This window comes from Urocitellus parryii, chromosome 8 (genome assembly GCF_045843805.1).
Source record: "Urocitellus parryii isolate mUroPar1 chromosome 8, mUroPar1.hap1, whole genome shotgun sequence".
Classification (NCBI taxonomy): domain Eukaryota; kingdom Metazoa; phylum Chordata; class Mammalia; order Rodentia; family Sciuridae; genus Urocitellus; species Urocitellus parryii.
This window is the reverse complement of record NC_135538.1, coordinates 55,352,312-55,366,981: the sequence shown is the minus strand read 5'-3', so window position 1 is coordinate 55,366,981 and position 14,670 is coordinate 55,352,312. Positions and strand designations below refer to the sequence as shown.

At 42.6% G+C, this 14,670-nt stretch overlaps 1 protein-coding gene across 1 annotated transcript in view; it reads left to right on the top strand.

Moving 5' to 3' along the window:
- Positions 1–14,670, top strand: part of Crybg1 (crystallin beta-gamma domain containing 1) — a 183,531-nt gene that overhangs the window by 129,176 nt on the left and 39,685 nt on the right. Inside the window, exons 3-4 of the mRNA XM_026389643.2 lie at positions 4,628–6,201; positions 10,467–12,774. Coding sequence (XP_026245428.2) covers positions 4,628–6,201; positions 10,467–12,774 — 3,882 coding nt within the window. The remainder of the gene's footprint in view (positions 1–4,627; positions 6,202–10,466; positions 12,775–14,670) is intronic.

Sequence of the window (14,670 nt, the reverse complement as noted above, 5' to 3'; positions counted from 1 at the left end):
TGGTCTCTTTGCAAAACCCTCCCCTTTCTAATAGAGTATCTTCAAGGTTGAGGGAGACGGCATTGGGTCTGTGGCCTGCTATTTTAGGTTTAATACTCCAAAACCAAAAGCTCATACTTACTAACACTTTTTGTAATCTAAAAGAACAAAACAACAAAACCCCAAAGAACAATAAAGTACACTTTTTGACAACCATGAGGCCATCTAATTCATTCTTCAACTGCCACACTTCCTCTGTGAACAGTGGAAACAAACAATCCCTGTTTGAAAAGAAAGGTATATCCTGTTCAGGAAGGGGTTTTGCCAGAGGATGTGACTAAGGAGAAATGGGGCACTGTGAGCCCTGCTCAGATGATCCTGTTCAGAGATACCATGCTACTGGAGATCCACTTTTCTCTTGGGAGAAGACTGAATTCCCTGTAAATGGGTTCATCCTTGAAATGATTTGAGGGACACTTCCCTACGTTAAGAACCATGAAATGTGTACCCAAGCCAGACTGTACCACACACTATGTTTCTGCGATTTCTCAGTGAAAGCTTTATTTTTCAAACTTTATGGATATAATTTTTATATGAAAAATTATAGTGTGTGTGTATAGCATTGGGAATTGAACCCAGGGCTTTGCACTTTGCTAGACAAGTACTCTACCACCGAGCTTCATCCCCATCACTGATCCCACCCCACCCCCGTCACCCCCCACTTTTTGGCAGTACTGGTGATTGAACCTAGGGATGCTCTACCACTGAACTACATCTCCACCCTTTTAAATTGTGTTTTGAGACAGAGGCTGGCCTCAAACTTGCAATCCTCCTGCCTCAGCTCCCGAATAGCTGGAATTACAGGCATGTGCCACCATTTCCAACTATTTTTTTTCCAATGAAAGGTTTTTATGTGGGGCAATGACCAAGGATTACAGTCATAAAAGCCACAGTGATATCCATTGGCCCTCTATAGGGCACTGTTGGTATCCAATATAAGGTGTTCTTAATCTGCTGCTCAGAAAACTTTAGCGACTCTCTGCTATTATCAGATTATTTACAAATTGTTATTCAGTTATTTAAGGTTGCCTATTATATGATCTCTGTTTTTCCAACCAGTTTTCTTTTTTAAATAAAGAGATGGGGTTTCACTCTGTTACACAGGTTGGCTTTTAATCCTCCTGCCTCAACCTCCCAAGTATTTGGGACTATAGGCATGTGCCACAAAACCTGACCAGTAAACCTATTATAAGTGTACTGTTTGGTGAATTTTGAAACATATGCACTCATGTGTTATCATCACTACAATCAAGATATGGAACATTTCCACTGCCCCACATTTCCTTTCTATCTCTTCCCAGTCACAATCCACCTACTACCCCTGATCCCAGGCAGCCACTGATCTACTTTCTATAATTTTATATTAGATTTGGATTGTCACAGATGTATAAATGCAACCATATAGTATGCAGCCATTTAGGTCTGGCTTCTTTCACCTAGTGTAGTAATACTTTTGAGATTCATCCATGTTGTCATGTCACCAGACAGGTATTTTAGAGGAGAGGGCAAAGGGACCTCAACTTACATTGCTGAAAATAATTCCAGGATGTGTCAAAAGCAAGGCACAGGCAACGATTTACTTGAGGACCTCAAGGGTATACATACCCCAAAGCCAGGGTATGGGTGCCCCTTGTCTCGCAGAGAAGACAAGTGACACACTAGGGTTGAGCTCTGTGACTGTGTGTATGATTTTCCTAGGAAGAAATGTTCAGGTTCTCAAGCAATCTACTTTGAAAAAACCCCATGTCAATCAGCTAATATTTGGAGTTCAGAATGTTTCTTTTCAGTTAAGCAGTCTACCTATAAATCTGTGGTAGGCACATTGTGTTAAGTCTTTGAATCTGGTGCATTTCAGTGATGTTTTTGTTTTAGTTGACCTGGTACAGGCATATGCTGAAGGTTTTGTTCATCTAACTAAAGAGACAAGCATGACTGGTCATGCTCAAAAACAAAAATAAAAGGGAACAGACCAGTGATGTATTATTAAGCACTGGAGGGGCACATTTTCAGGAGGAAAATGGCAACTGGTTACAAGAGGGGCCTGAGTTTTATAGGGTTCATTTAGACTTGAATGGTAGCAGAATATGTCAGTTGGACAGTTTCACAATCTTAGTAGTTGGGAAAGTTCAAAGCCCATTGTTGCTGGGAAATGGTAGAAGTCCAGAGCCAATGGTTTTCCTTCTCTCCCTGGGACCCATTGTCCTCCTTTTTCTCCCTGGGGGTTAGTGCTCCCCTTCTTCCTCTGGGGGTTATTGTTTTCCTTATCCTTCAAAGCTCATGGATCCAGGTCTCCTTCTACCAAGGGTCTTTTTTTCTCTTTTCCAGGAGAGTGAATCTATCTCAGTAACATGTTTCAAAAGTTTGTTTCTTTTTATTGCCCAGTAGTAGTCTTGGTGTATAGATGTATCACAATTTGTGTATCCACTCATCAGTTGATGGGCATTTGAGTTGTTTCTAGTTTGGGGCCATTATGAATGAAGTTGCTATGAAGATGTGCGTATAAACAAACTTCTAAAAACCTAGAAAATTCAACTGAACAATGTGGCAAGCGATAAACAGGCTGCCCCTGGGGTGGCCAAGGGTTAGTCAAATAGTTACAGACGAGTTGAAGAGTAAGCAACTAGTTTTGTGAAGAAACAACAGCCAAAAATGGGAGGAAGTGCCAATTCTAATGCTGATCAGGCACCTTCACAGCATGGGAAAAATGAATTTCGACATAATTGGCAGGATGGAGTAACACACTTAGCTGTTTTATTTTGACAGGGACTGGAATTCAACCAATAGACTCAAACCTATTTTCTCCAGCTACTTCTTCAGGACGTTTGATGGCCAGTCCAGCAGTAAAACAAAGAACTCTGTATTCAGAGTCAGAAAGACTTTACTGGACATGGTGCCTTGGACAGGGATAAGTAACCTTGGCAGATGGGCATAAAAAAGACTCCCTACCTTAAGGGCTGATGGGAGGATAAAATAAAAATCTATGGGACTTAGGTTTTGACTCCCGACTTTATTGCTCCTACAAACACACTGTTTTACAGTCTCTTGGTCTTCCCAGTTTTCTTCCCTCGTCCCTCCTAACAGCATTACCTCACTAGGCTGGAGGTAGCACAACTACAGGATGTTACACTGCCAGGACTGTCTTAGAAGATCCTTGTTGACCCTGTTCATTGCATGCTCAGTTTTTTTTTTTTTAATTTCCCTCCATATTCAAACTCCATTGGCTGCTAGTAACTCAAATGACATGGAATTGCTTTAGGGTGATTTAGAAATCTCCCTGTAGTCAATGTAGTTCACCTTCCTGAAAAGGTGGAGATCTTTTCTGTCTCACCAGCTACCATCTGGGTTTTGAGTGTATGAGTTAATTCTGAAGTGATTGTGACCACACCTGAGAGCTCGGTGTCACTAGGGGCGATTATCCGGCATAGGTTGCCCTCCTATGGAGCCAAGGTCGCCAATCCCTTTCCCAGCCGGCCTCCTCCTCTCCTTGGCCGCCCTTTGGGTCCACCATCCTCCGCCTTTCCAGCGAATCCAGGCGAGCGCCTCGCCCACTGGCGAATTTGTTTATTTGTTCTGAGGTTTCTCCAGGCTTCTGGCAGAGGCGCCTGGTACCGGCCGTTTTGCTCCAGGAAATGTTAGAAGCGCAGATTTTTCTGCTTCTTGGGACCCAGGCGCATAGTTAGGCGGCTCGGACTTCTCCCTTGGCGGGCGGGTCCCGGGGATTGCAGCCAGTGCGCACCTGGGGCATCGCGGGGTGTGAGAGGCAGCTCTGTGCCCTTGGCAAGGGGACAGGTGTATGGAGGAGGTTTCGCGCCCTTTTGGTACAAAGTCCCTCCTATTTACTATCCGATGTGGAAAGGGAGGAGGGAGAAACCTTCCACTGAGCCCGGAAGAGGCGGGACCGGCGATGGGGTAAACGCTGCTGGAGTTTGAATGCTCGCGCGCATCTCCCATTGGAGGGTAGCGCCCGCCTCTCCCCGCCGCTGATTTGCTAAGGGCGGGGCCAGGTGCTTGATTTCAAGTTTCCTTAATGTTTTCATTTTGCAATTCTGTGGAACCCAGTTTTGTTTTTTTTTTTAAACCTTCTGGAGAAGGGCTATGATTTTTTTTTTAACCCTTCCTCCCTCCAATAAAAAAAGAACGGTGTTCTGGAAAAACTTCCTAAGATACTTTAGTAGTGTACTGCTGCTGCATACACTAAACAGTATGGCTGTTTTGAAAATGCATCTTTATTGAGGAAGGAGGTAAAAAAACAAGCTAGTGAAAACTGGGAGTTGTTTCATTTGCCTATATGATTATTTGGACCTTTCGAATTTTCTTTTCTTTTTTTTTTTTTTTTAAAAAAAGCATGAATATAAAAAAAAGGAAGTGCTATCTAAGTAATGTAGTGCCGAAAAACTTATGGTGTTTTAAGAAAAATTCAAAAAGTAAAATGAGAATTTTGTTGGAAAAAAACGTAACAAAGACACAACTTTCACATTTTCAATTAGAAACTCTACTTCCATTTAGCTTGTAGTAGTTCTGTAATATGCTACTAAAGGGGAAAAACCAGATTCTTATATTTTCTCTTCCTTTCCATTTTATTTTCCAGTCCAGAGCACAACCACCAGAAGACAACAGAAGGAAGCCTGTTTTGGGGAAACTTGGCACTCTATTCACGTCAGGAAAGAAAAGGAGCACCAGAAATGGGTTAGAGAGCCCCACCAGCCCAAGTGTCAAATCAGTCTCTCCCAAAGATATAACCTCTTCTAAACTCCCTGAAAGCGAGAGCGACAAGAATAAGTCTCAGAGCAGCCAACCAAAGCAGACAGACAGGAGCGAGGAGGGATCCTTTCAGGAGGCAGACAGCGAGCATTCGGAGAGTTGTGTCCAGGCAGTCCCCTCTGATGCCGAACCGTCACCTTGCTCAAGCAGCAGTGCAGCGGCTGTGCAGCAGTGCCATGAAAGTGATTCACCCCAATTAGAACCTCTGCAGGTCGAGGGAGAGACTTTCCCAGATGCCACCACCGCTGCCAAGCAGCCGCATTCCACACCAGGGAATTCCTCTAGGCAAGAGCACGCAGAGACGCTCTCCCGCAGTCTGGGGGCGGACCCTTTGCCTGGCACTGGAGGTGAACAGGAGACAGCCTCAGGTGCCAGGGGTGTGCCGGGGTCGCCCACCCGGGAGCAATCCGCCGGAGGACTTGAGGAAGCCCCTAGCGTGGGTGCGCAAGAAAGTTCCCTGCTGCGCCTAGACACTCGCATCCCGCCAGGTGAAGGCGCATCTGCTCCGCCAGGTGACTGTCCTCCCGAGTGCACAGAGAATAGGAGTAGCTCCGAGCAGGCCAGCGGCACAGCCGCGCGTGGCGATCGCGCCCACCCCGCCAAAGTGTTGACCTTGGATATCTATTTGAGTAAGACTGAGGTGTCGGAGGTGGAAGAACCTGTGGTGATTACTCCCGGGGCCGAAGATTGCGGCGATTCTGAGGACATGGATAGGAGATCGAGCGGTCGCAGATCGGGCAGGCGGAGGAAATCTCAGAAATCCACCGACTCTCCTGGCGCAGACGCCACTCTGCCCGAGAGCGCGGCGAGAGACGACGCGGTGTTCGACGACGAGGTGGCGCTCCACGCGGCCACCGAGAATGTCTCTGCGGAAAAGAAAGTGAAATCTCCGCGGGCGGCCCTCGACGGGGGCGTTGCCTCCGCTGCCGGCTCGGAGTCCAAGCCCAGCCCTGGCCCCAAAGGGCAGCTTCGAGGGGAGTCGGACCGGAGCAAACAACCACTCCCGGCTTCATCCCCCACCAAGAGGAAGGGCAGGAGCCGCGTTCCGGAGGCTGTGCCCAGCCAGCCTGCCAGCGGCCCGCGGTCTCCTGCCAAGGAGTCCCCACCCAAGAGGGCCCCGGCGTCCGACCCCAGCTCGGTAGCCAAGAGCACCGCGGCCGACTGCGGGGAGGAGGTGGCCCGGGTCATTCCTCGTGAGCTCACGGTCAAGAGCAGCTCCCTGCTGCCAGAGATCAAGCCCGAGCACAAGAGGGGTCCGTTCCCCAACCACTTCGATGGCCGGGCAGAGGGAGGCCGAAGCAGAGACCTGGGCAGATCGTCCGGAGCTTCGGATGCCGACGGCTTAAAGCCCAGGAACCATTTCGGTGTGGGCAGGTCGACGGTGACCACTAAAGTGACCCTGTAAGTAGCTGCGGAATTGGTCCTGAGTTGTGTGTCTGCAGAAGTGCTGGGGGTGGGGAGCTCTGAGAAGTTCAGGGTCTTTCCATTTGTGGAAGAATTGTCTGTGTGCTGAATTTTCTCCTCTGTGTTGAACTTTCGAGAGTAAAGGACCCCGTCCTTAATCAATAACGTGAGTTAAGATTTAAGAAGATGGGGGAGACATCTTCATAATTCTTATTAATATAAGTTCTAAGTTACATTAATATAAAAATTAGGATATCCCTTGAGGCTCACTGTTTATGTGAATAATGGAGATAAGACTTAATGATGTGACCCCAGCTAATTATAGCCTTTATTCAAAATGTACACCGGCATACCTGTAAGACATTCTTGAAATATGTATGGAGCAAACACTAATATATTCAGTAGCTCTGACTTATGGCGTATCACTGCGGAACTTAGTGCATTGCCCTAAAGCTCTTAAAAACAACAACAAAACAATTTCCTATTACAAGGATCTTGGTTGCCTCTTTCTCTGATGTTAGAGAGCCTACTATTTTCGCTCCCAGGTTGAAAATCAGTTTTCAGTTACTGAAGCAAAGAAAAAAGTGTTCTTACTGGAAAATAATTTACTAAGTGAGAAGGCACAAAACAACAGACTGTAACTATGTGTAGTTAGTTAATTGAATTAACAAATATTTATTGAGTACCTTCTGTGCTGAGTATTTTTCTAGGTACTATGGGAGGAAAATAGTATAAATATGATTTAGCATGCCACCCTTGAAATATTTATGGCCCCCTCTGGCACAAAAGAAGCACACAAATCAAACAATGTGGGGTGATATCTGATAAAACTGCCAAATGGATGTTATTGCTGTGAAGGCTGGGGGAGTGCAAGGGAGGACAAAATCATTGAGGGATTTTTGGAGGAACTGAGGCTGGTGCCTTGAGGGTAAATGTGATTTGTATAGATGGGCAGGATCAGGATATGATGTAAAACTTCCCCCATTCCCATCCCGCACTCCAGTTAGCACAGGTGAAAAATGATTACAGTGCTCTAGCTTTTCCTACATTCACACATTTGTTAAGTGAGCGGGTATTTTCACATTACCATTCTTGAATGGTTTCATTCTGTTTGATTTCTTGGAGAAGTAAGCTTTGGAGTAGAAAGTCTGGTAAACACTTGAAGATTTGCTTAATGAATAACATGAGCTACCTTACCAGCTGCCAACTTAGAGACCTTTGATATAGTCAGCTATTTATTCTGTAACAGTAGCGTTGGAGACATAAGCTGTGAATGATGCTCATTATTTGCAGAAGACCAGTGTGACCCAACACTGAAACCTCCTAAGTGTGAGTTTAGAGAAGTTGTTGTATACTAGATTAAGGACGCTTCACTTGTCTTCCAATCAGGAGAGAGCTGTGAAAAAACCAGAAAAGTTATACTGTTTAGGAATAGGGTGAACAAACAGCAGGAAGTGGATCTTACAATGGAACTCTTCTTCCTTTGTTGCTTTCTATTGAACTAAACCAACTGTCTTTTTCTCTGAATTGTTTAGCTTCTACCTAAAACCTTTCTTTGCCACTCGGTTTATTTAATTTTGTTCTGCACAGTGCCTCAAACTTGGTGAATTGGTAAACTATTGAGATGGAAAATTAATAATTCTTTCTAGCCCTTTCACCCATTTCTGTTTGAGGGTCAAATTAAAGGGGTTCTCAGACCCTTTTAATTCTTCCTGTGGCTATACTGCAAGTAACAATGTTAATCAGGTTATATTTAAAAAACAATTTGAGACTGAAGAGTTAGAAAAACCATTGTATATTCCCTGAAAAATAATGACAGTATAAAGAAGCTGAATGCTTCTTAATACTGTTAGAAAAATTACTTCTTTCAAGTTCTGTACCAAATGCTGAATGTTGAAATTCTTAAGATGATAAGTTTAAAAGAAGGGAGAATTTTCCTCTTAGAATAACTTTGACTTTTTAGACTTCAGATTCTTTTCCCCTCTCACATTTTAATGAAGGCATTACAACATGAATTATGGGAGCCTTCCTTTTAATCAGTCTGAACTAGGTTAATTGCAGTGACTCTTGGTAGCAGAATTTAATAGCACAGAAAGTCTAGTTGTAAAAGGTATTTTGATCTGGTGTAAATCTTTAGTGTGCAGATGTTTCCTATCCTTAGCTGTTGGCTAACCTGTGGTGTTTTCCATTTACATGCAAAGGTACACTTTGATGTTTGACTTGAGGACTGTTCCTTGAGCTGATTGGTGGGAATTCTAAAAATGTATATTCCCTGTTATGTGGCTCTCCCTCATTGATTGAGATAGCATTTGTAAACTTTTTGTAATCATCTCACTGGTTTTACAATTTAATCTTTAAAGAGATGCTTATAAGTAAATTTTGCTTTCAAATTTAAGATATGGGCCTAAAAATAAGAGAGCCTCAGTATTTTATGAAGTCAATGGGGAAAGCAATGCCTGGAAGAAAGTTATGAGTATATATAAAATTTAGTATTTAAATAAAAGTTTAAAAATCAAAATCCAAATTCTCTTTTGGGGAGGACTTGCTGGCAACTAGCCCAGACTTCTCACTTTATCCAGAAGGATAAGGTGTCTCCCCCAGAGTTATTCTGCCTGTTCCTTCTGGAAGCTCCACCTGCAAGGAATTTCTGTGCTTTTCCACTTTTGTGTTCTATGAGAATACACTATCTGATCAACTTATCTGATAGATCTCCTGATAACTCTTTGACTCCTTAAGTGATAAAGATGGAAAGAAGAGCAGTCATTCAGGCCAGTCTAGTCTGACCCTGAAAAGGAAGGAGCATGTATAGTGGATGGGAGTATGGTGTCTGAGAGCAGAAGACCTCCTGGCTCTGCCAATTACTAGCTGTGCAGCCTCAGGCAAGTTACTTACCTTCCATAAGCCTCTACTTCCTCACCTTAAAACAGAATATACAAAGCTGTACATTAAGTAAACCAAGCATTTCTCAAGTGCTTGGCAATCAGTGACTGTTAGTGGTTATTATTTCTCTCTCCCACTTTATAAACCACTATAGCAATTAAAAAAAAATCTTTGGAAACCTTTCTTCTAGAAAAGCCATATAGAAGCAATATATAAAACAGGTAAGCAGGAAGTGATTGGTTGAAAGGAGGTGGGCATCCCTGTTCTGCAGTCTCTACTGACCTCAGTCAAGGACTTAAAGAGGACTTCAAGAATTCTTTCAACTGTATGTAAGGGGAAAATAAAAACAAGTCTGTTTAAACCATCTAGGTGTTATTATTTTTTTTTTCTTTAAAGATAGAGAAGGTAGAGTCCAGAGAGGTAAAGTAACTTGTCCAAGTTCATACAGATAATTAGTGTGAGAGCCAGAACTAGAGGCAGCACATGCCCAACAGAGCACATTTTGTTTTTATGAAAGAAGGCACTGTGTACATCCAAAGCCATTATTTCCATTAGGGAGTAGTCATATCCAAGAAATGTGACAGAGAGGGAGCCCTTTTGCCTGGTAAGTGGTAACAAAACCAACAATTGAATAAATAACAACTAAATTATGGTTAATGTATAATGGACTTTAATGCAGAAAGGTGAAGCTTCCTTTCTTTTTTTTTTTTTTTTTAAAAAAAGACAAGATACCAAACTCTATGAACAGAATTACTTCAGCTCTATTAAAAAATACTTAACTATGTATATAAAAAGATGGGAAATGAACTAAAATATTAACAGGGGTATCTTCTGAGTGGTAAGATTATGAATGATTATAAAAGTCTTTTTCAAATTTCCTATAGTGAACACAATGTAATAAAAATTTTTATTAAAGAAGGATGGGAACAAAATACTATTGAACAAAATTCAATAATAGATGAACTTTTTCATAATCTAATATTTTGAGATTTTTTGAGAATTAAGATAAAAGCCATTGATGTTTGGGGAAATAATTTATGTATTTTAGGTACAGGAATGCATTAAGCACTTGAATTTGTTCTACTATTCTTCAGATCCTGTAATATCTTCTGACTCTATTGCCAAGCATTAATATATGGGCATTTATAAAACTTGTTAGCCCCTCACCCTAGGATTTCTTAACTATGTAATCTTCTCATTCTTAATATGCAAGCAAAACATCCATTAAAAATAAATGATGGCATATTTAGCATTGCTTAAAAATTTTCATTAAAAAATGTTATCAGAAAGATATTGGCTTTTCATACTTTTCTAATAAAATGGGTTGTGTGTTTGCTTTTTAAAACTGAGCCAGTAACTACCCTACTTCTTTTTTCTCACAGCCCTGCCAAACCCAAACACGTGGAACTAAACCTGAAAACCCCGAAGAATCCTGACAGTTTAGCAAATGAACATAACTCATTTAACCAGCCAGTTCATAAGGGAAACACTGCTACCAAAATCTCCTTATTTGAAAACAAACGAGTGAACAGTAGTCCAAGACACACTGACATTCGAGGCACACGGAACATTCCCTCTAATAAGACATTTGTTGGGAGAGCAAAGCTGAATTTAGCCAAAAAAGCCAAGGAAATGGAGCAACCAGAAAAGAGAATAATGCCAAATAGTCACCATAATGGTGTGGTGGTGAAGGAACCCTCTGTAGAAACCAAAGTCACTCTCCCTAAAGAAGGGATTCTCTCAGCAGCCAGAGAAATGGGAGGGGAGCCCACCGAAGGTCAAGCTCTTGGTCCCCAGTCTAACCAAGATGACAAAGCAGATGTGCAAACAGATGCTGCCTGTTCTTCAGAACCAGTGGTTGCTGCTGTGATTCCTGTCAAGGACATTAAGCTCTTAGGAGAGGACAACTCTGAGGCTGCTGAAAGCAAAAGACCTGGACTTGAAAATATGATTGATACAGCACAAGACACCCCCACCATTCCTGATGCCAAAGATTCACTTCCAAAGCCCCAGGGTACATTGCCTGACTCACAGCCCCAGGATGAGTCATTCAAGAAGCCTTCTCTTCCTCTGCCTGTGGATGTTCCCAAAGACGAATGTGCTCAAGCTCCCATGAGCAGTTTTGCCTGCACTGATCTAAAAGCGTCAGAAAACCATAATGGGTGTATTTTGCCTGTGTCTCATCACAGTGAGAAAATTCCCCTGTCCAAACTTGGGGGAGGAGAAGGAAACCCTCCTTCTTCCCCAAAGCCCAGCCCAGAAGCTGTGGTAAATGAATGTCCATCCAAGGTCCTTGTCCAGGTCAGGTCCTTCGTTCTTCCTGTGGAGAGCCCTCAGGATGTGAGCTCCCAGATCATTTCAGAAAACCCTGAAGTTAAAGAAGTGCAGTTGCCAAGTTGTCACAATAATGAACTTGAAGTGGTTTCCGTTGCAAGTTGTGCTCCCCAGCAGGAGGAAGTCCTGGGCACATCACCCAAACGCACTCATGACAAAGAGGAACATGTGGCAAAATCTGTCCCACACGTCACACCACCAGAGTGCGAGAAAGCTCTGCCTATCCAGGCTGAAAGTCAGGGCAGCCAAAAACACCCGGTGGCTGAGTGTAGCCCCGTCAACTCTCCCACCAGCAGAAATCATTCAGAAACTCCTCCGAGGCCAGATCAAAACATGGTGAATGGCAAGGACACCCCTACCAGTCTTTTGAATGTTTCTGCTGGTAGTGATGATAGTGTATTTGATTCTTCCTCTGATATGGAAAAATTCACGGAAATTATAAAAAATATGGACAGCACAATTTGTGTGCCCCAGAAGAAAAAGAAGACCAGGATGCCAAACTCCCCTGCCCCTCACTTCGCTATGCCTCCTATTCATGAGGACAATTTAGAAAAGGTGTTTGACCCTAACGTGTTCACCTTCGGTTTGGGGAAGAAGAAGGAAAGCCAGACAGAAATGTCACCTGCTTTACATTTGATGCAGAACCTCGACCCCAAATCCAAACTGAGACCCAAACGTGCATCCACCGAGCAGAGTGTCCTCTTCAAGTCTTTGCACACTAACACTACTAATGGAAAAAGTGAACCTCAGCCCACGTTAGAAAAAAATGACAAAGAGAACAGGGACATTACCAATGGTGGAGTTAAGAGATCAAGGTTAGAAAAGAGTGCGCTTTTCTCAAGCATGTTATCTTCTTTGCCACAAGACAAAGTCTTCTCTCCCTCTGTGACATCAGTCAACAGTATGACCACTTCTTTCAGCACTTCTCAGAACAGTTCTCTGTCTCGGTCTTCAGTGGTACAGCCCCTGAAGGAGGGTGCCCCGCCCTGTGGCTTAGACAAAGAGCAGCCAAGTCTTCCACTTCACCACTCCTTAAAGGTCTTCAATTTCAACTCGGCAAATGCATCTCATTCAGATCTGAAAAGTCCAAGCCACATGGAAAAACACCTGCAAAAAGAGGAAAACAAAGAAGACCTGAATTCACGAAGCAATCTACACTTGCCAGAATCGAAATTTTCAGAATTTTCCAAACTGAAAAACAATGATGGTATGGAAAAGGCTAATCATACTGAAAGTGTTCTTAAATCCAACTTGCCAAACCATGGAAACAGTGATACCGACTTCATGGGTCTTTTCAAATCAAGCCTGTACGACCCAGGCATTTCTTTTTCTGGAATGCCATTGTCAGATGCCACGGTAAGTACCAACATGGTGTCATTTATTTGGAGTATTGATAAAACTAGAGGAGAGAGGGATGATGAGCAGTTCACGTTGTTCTTTAGAAATGGTCATGCTCGGGCGCAGAAGTTTTGATTCATCCTTTGTTGGAAACCCTTCTATGTAGAAGGAATTGTCAGGGCCCAAGAAAAAAAGGTACTAAGACTCTTTTCTCAAGACATTGCGTGATCTAGGAGGGCAAGTGAACTACATATTTTATGGCACATATGAGTTTGCAACTTGTATTATGACAAGTATAGAAAAAAAGCTTTGAGAATTCAGAGGTAGATAAGACATTTTTTCTTACCTCTTCGGTGTAAAAACACTCCATACTATTCTTAGAATTCTGAAGATTTGTGAAGCAGCTTCCTCTATTGGGAAAGCCCTACCCAGCCAACAAAAGCTTTTCTTTCTTCCTTCTTTTACGTTGTGAAATTTTACTTTTATTCTTCCTATAAGTATTTATCCCCTATAGTTGAGAAAGCATTTTCTGTTTACTAGGAATAAGTTTTCATCAAGGAAAAAAAATGTTTTCCTGCAAAGTTTTAGGGCAGAAAATTTTTGGTTTACATTAGATCTTTCCTTAAATATTATAGAGAGGACAGCAACATATGATTTTGAGGGACAATTATGATTTCTCCATCTTCTTCACCTGACTGTATGAAGTTTTGTCTTTTTTTCCTTTTGCCTGTGTGTGTGTGTGCATGTGATTAAACCCAGGACCTGTGCATGCTAAACATATATTCTGAGCAATATCCCAGCCAGAAGTTATTTTATTTTTTAATTTATTTTTTAGTTGTTGATACATGTTTATTTCATTTATTTATATGTGGTGCTGAGAATCGAACCCAGTGCCTCACACATGCCAGGCAAGAGCACTACTGCTGAGCCCTAGCCCCGTCCCCAGAAGTTGTTTTCTCTCCTCGGTTTTTTCAGGTGAATTTGTGCCATTTTGCCACCACGCTTGATACTCAAGTTGAGGGAGGACAGTTAAAGAGGAAGGCAGAATATCAGGTTTAGAGCTCAGCTTTCTTCACCTAGAAACCAGAGTAGAACTGAATAAACAGGAATGGAACTGAATCTCTGTGGTCCACCTGTGAGCCAGCTACCTGGCAAGCGTGGACCATGATCCACCACAGACTGCCCAGGCAGACGACACCTCGCTCTCTCCTCATCTGGCCAAGGCACTGCAGTATGATTCAGTGTGTTGTGTTGGCTTTCGCAACAATCCCATCAGAGATTGTGATTTGGAAGCTCTTGTGAAATGTAGAGATGGGTTTCCACGGTGGTACAGATCCCCTCTTTCATGTGATTTTGTAAATCCGTGGGTTTCAGACTTTTTGGTCTTAGGATGAATTTACCATTTTAAAGTTATATAAAATATGGTTTCTGCCTATCAGAATTTAGAATATTAGAAATTAACATTGAGAGAAAAATTGAAACACCAGAAAACACAAATGCACGTTCCCTTAACCTTCAAAGCAATCTATTGTCACATGTCACAGAGCCTTGTACTCTTCTACACACTTCTGAGAAAAGTGAGATGGAAAGGGGTAATTGCCTCATGTTATTTTGAAAATAGCTTTGACTTCATGGACAGCCTGAAAGGATCTTGGGAACCAACTAGGGACATCTGGATCATACTTTGAAAACAATTTGCCTATAGCAGTCAGAAATCATAAGATTCCTAGCCAGGCATGGTAGCACATTCCTGTCTCTAAATAAAATAAAATAAAATAAAAAAATAAGGCTGGGGATGTGACTCAGTGGCCAAGTTCCCCTGAGTTCAATACCTGGTACAAAAAACCAACCAACAAACAAACAAACAAAAAAAAACTGGGGAAATCATAAGATTTTTAACTCTTTCTCTCAAGA